At 40.9% G+C, this 4,326-nt stretch overlaps 1 protein-coding gene across 2 annotated transcripts; it reads right to left on the bottom strand.

Annotated features, from left to right (window-relative positions):
* Nucleotides 1–579: 579 nt before the first annotated feature.
* On the bottom strand, nt 580–3,950 carry LOC126623063 (trihelix transcription factor DF1-like). 2 transcript variants are annotated; one of them, XM_050291845.1, is made up of 3 exons: nt 3,420–3,950; nt 1,767–2,725; nt 580–1,730 (listed from the first exon to the last, which is right to left on the bottom strand). In XM_050291845.1, the coding sequence occupies exons 1-3, from the start codon at nt 3,710–3,712 to the stop codon at nt 985–987; spliced, it is 1,998 nt and encodes a 665-aa protein (XP_050147802.1). In that variant the 5' UTR covers nt 3,713–3,950; the 3' UTR covers nt 580–984. The 2 variants fall into 2 exon arrangements, with proteins under 2 accessions (XP_050147802.1, XP_050147801.1); XM_050291844.1 differs by having other exon boundaries at nt 580–2,725.
* Nucleotides 3,951–4,326: the final 376 nt, after the last annotated feature.

The raw sequence follows: 4,326 nt of genomic DNA, 5'->3' as shown, positions 1-4,326 counted from the left end.
GTTTGAAATGAAAGTTAGTATTTATATAAATAGACGGTCCAGGATTCTCTCTGAATCACTCTTTGCGGATCCCGTCCGGAATAACTCATTATTGTTGTTCCCCACACATCCTGAGGCCAGAAATTATTTTTGGCTTCTCTTTTTTCTTTGTCGCGTGGGGCGATAACAACCTAGAACCAGCAGCCACCGATGCCTCTCCGCAAAGTCATTTCCCACCCCCTTCAGCTATTCAAGGATCCAATCCCTCAGCCACCCCACCTTGCAGGCGGCCATCGCACTCTTGGTCGCCGGAAAATGTCCTTCTCTTTATCTCTTTCTTTCTCGAAATACGGGCCGGTTCAAGGAGTTTTAGCAGGCAAATATTAGGGTGTGGTAAAGAAAGTGGAAGAAGAAAGGGAAATAATAATTAAAATCTAATCACATGATATGAATCAAACGGCCAAGATGACTTGGTCCGCAAGATTTGAAGGCATAGATCCGGAGACAAATGAATACTCTTGTTTGTTAATGTCTGTGAAAGAAATTAAAAAAGTTGATGCGCTAAGGAAAACAAACAAAAAATATAAATGCATCCAGAAAGATCAAAGACTAATTTATAACCATTTACTCACAATTTACACCACCAACCCCATGAAAAAGAAAACCAAAATGAAAATTACAACACTAACTGAAAACTGCCCATTATTTATTATGGAACTCGAAGTTGATAAACCCTCTTTATCTCTTCCTCGTGACCTTATTATTTAGAGAGAAAAAAATAAATAAATTATAAATAAACATATTATAACTTGATGCCTGACTGTAACTCTCCTCTTACTAGTCACCACTCACCTTCACCATTTCCCTCTCTTTTAAATTTCTTCCCAAAATTCAGGACCCGCCACATTGTATTTGACCCACTCACCCGTCCGAAAGCCCTGCAAAATCTGACCCACTTTCTTTGAATCCATGTTATGTTGCCCTTTTTCTCAAGTCATGACTCAGTCATTCAGCTGTTGCTGCACCCACTGGAGCTTGTTTGTTTGCCACTATCTCATAGTTCCCATCTCCTTCATCATCATCATCCTCCTCCTCCTCATCCTCCTCCTCTTCATCCTCCTCATCATCATCGTCATCACCGATATTGTTCTCTTTATCTTGCTGATCATGATAATCCTCCCCTTGGTTCTGATGATGATCAGTACCCATCATCAGTCCCTGATGATCTTGCTGCTGCGGCGGCGGTGGCTGAGGTGGCCATTGCTGCTCCGGCCTCACCATCAGAGGTACCGAATTTTCGGGCTTGAATTGGCTCGAAGAATTAGTAGTACTAGTACTATTGACATTGTTCTGATCAAAATTGTTCCTCTCTCTATACAAACTATCTAGCAGGTGAAAGTAAGGACATGTCTTCGAATCCTCAGGCCTTCTCTTGTTGCTTTCCTTCACTTTCTTGAAGTACTTGTTAATGTTCTCCCACTTCTCCTTGCATCTTTTTGCGTTCCGATTGTATCCGAGCTTCCTCATTCCTCCCGAGATTTCCTCCCAAAGCGGCCCTTTCGGTCCATTCTCTTGGTACTTAGAATCAAGGCTGGTTCTCAGCTTGATCAACGCTTGTACCTCCACTTTCGGCCATCTTGATGAGCTCGGTGGCATCATCAAATTATCGCTCTCCCCGTTGTTGTTTGATTTCGGAACAATGTCAAAGTTCGTCACCTTCTGTTGTGGTTGTGGTTGTGGTTGTGGTTGTGGTTGTGGTGGTGGTGGTGGTGGTGGTGGTGGTGCAGGCTGCCGCGGTGCAAGAGGAAGTGGTGCTGGTTGTAACGGTAGTAGCTGTGACTGGTTCGGTGTGCTTTGGTTTTGGTTTTGATTTTGGTTTTGCTGCTGCTCGGATACCTTTTGCAAGAATGACATGACCGCGGCATCTTTGGCTGCCTTGATTGATCGTTCTTGAGCTAGAATCTCGCGCTCTCTATTGATTCTTGCCATCTCTTGCATTCTCCAAGCTTCTTCTCTTACAATTCTTTCTTGTTCACGTTTCTCGATGGTCTCCAAGAATCTCTTCTGAAGATCCTCTTGCTTCTGGATCACATCCTTCATTAGTCTCTCGAAGAAGTCCTTCCATTTCCTCTTCTTCTTCGCCCGCCCTTCCAACTCCTCGTCAGACGAGGTGGAGGAAGAGGTGGAATTGGAAAGGAGGTCAGTGGGTATGGTTGGGAAAGACGTTGGAAATGCAGTGTGCTGCTGCTGATGATGATGACTGAGATTGCTTGTAGGGTTTGTTGTTGTTGGTTGAGGCGGCGGAGGTTGTGGCGGTGGTGGAAGAACTATAGGGTTTGTTGGTGGGAATGAACTGGGGAGTGTGAGGTTATTAAGTGTTGGTGTTGCAATGCCTTGAGAGGACACAATAGGAATTGTAGGGTGCGGGGCAGCTGACGATGGAACAGTAGTACTACTATTGGGATGAGAAATGGTTGGGGGAGGGTTAGCCATTGCCATTGTTGTCATTGTTGCCGCAGCTGCCGCCGTTGCAGACTGATGAGGCTTAGGTTGATGATGAGTAGTAGTACTCCCCGGAGTCGGAGGTTGATTTTCGAGGGCGTTTAACTGATCGAAAAACCGATAAGTCTTGCCTTCGGACTTGCCGGTGCGGCCTTCTTTGGTTCTCCTGTGGTACTTGTAGACGTTCTCAAACTTCTCCTTGCATTTCTTGGCGCTTCGATGATAGCCAAGCGCTGCTAGCTTGCTGAATGATATGATAACAATAGTTGCACAAAAATCAACACACACAAAAATTAATAAATTAAACATATTAACTGTTTATCTTGAATTCAGCAACAAAAACAAAGCATTTACACATAAAATTTTGAAAAATTATGATCAATAAATATATAAGAAATTAACATCCAGCTAACGCTGGGAGGAATATTTCAGATATATATATATACACATACATACATACATGTAATAAGAAAGGCAAGAAGGGATTCATTGATGAAAGACAGTAACCTCTTCTGGAAATTGTATGACTCAATTATTGAAAGAATTGATTCCATTTGTCTTAAATTTCTCTGTATTTTTTTGTGGAATTTATTATTATTCCCATTGTTGATTCCTTAATTTCTTGAGATAGACTAAGGAGAGGTAGAAATTAAAACCAAATGAAAGATACAAAAAAATGAAAACAAAAATAAAATTACCCAAAAGAGTAATTAAACTAAGTGAAGAACTTGAAATAGATCATAATTAAGTAAACAAAACAAAATAAAAAATATAGTACAAAGAAATGAAAATTTCTATCAGTTCTCAGATCTCAACCCCCTATGGAACCAAAAGTGCTCAAATTCTCACTAAAATTAATCAAGAAATAAAAATTAACAAAAACAAATTAGCAGTAGATAATTAGCTAGTTTCTATAGATATGGTAATTAAAATTTAACCTGGAAACCTCTTCCCATAAAGGACCCTTAACACTTGCATCACGAAACGCCACGTCCATGTCAGACCGTATTTGCAAGAGAGCTAAAGTCTCTTGGCGCGGCCACCGATTGCCACCGAAGCTCCTCTCGCCACCTCCTAACAATTCCTCTTGACCACCTCTGAACATTTCTTCACCTGAATTATTATTCGACCCATTGCCGCTGCCGCCACCACCTTCGGGAGCTGCCACAGCTGTGGCCACAGCATCGCGGCCGATGGAGCTCCCTAAGACACTAGTAGATTCCCCCAGCATAGGACCAGCTGGTCTACTTCCCCTTTTTCTTCTCTTATTACTCCCCTCTAGCTATAACAAAACTAACAATTACGACTTACAGCAGCTGATGGAAGTTTATAAAAATATATCACTCGCACGAGAGACAGAGAGAGAGAGAGAGAGAGGGAGAGAGAGAGATGGTGAATTCTGTACAGAAGGGTTTTAAGAAAACGGGTGAAGGGTGAAGTTAATTTATTTCGGTGGGATCTGCTTCTCGATCTCAAGGAACTTGTTTTTCTTTTCCCTTTTTATTATGTATATACGTATATATCTCCTTCTTTTTTTTTTTTTTTTCTTTTTTGCTGTGGAATCTTTTTTTTTTTTTTTTCTGTGTAAGTTGGTAAAAAGAAACAAAACATTATTGGATCATTTTCCTTATTTTTTTTTTTCAAAAATGTATTATTTCAGAAGGAAAAGATGTATGTATGTATGTATGTATACGTAGAAAGAGATTATTCTTTTTTCAGTGGTAGTGTTACAACAGACATTTTCTAACAGCTGCGCAAAGAGACGATGATGATAATAAGTTGGTTTTTGTGTGTCCAGCTAAATTTAGTTAAAAAGCCGGCCCATCTAGGTCAGCTTATTTCTCT

Source organism: Malus sylvestris, chromosome 5 (genome assembly GCF_916048215.2).
Source record: "Malus sylvestris chromosome 5, drMalSylv7.2, whole genome shotgun sequence".
NCBI lineage: Eukaryota > Viridiplantae > Streptophyta > Magnoliopsida > Rosales > Rosaceae > Malus > Malus sylvestris.
The sequence above is the reverse complement of the archived record's forward strand: the minus strand, read 5'-3'. Positions and strand labels throughout refer to the sequence as shown.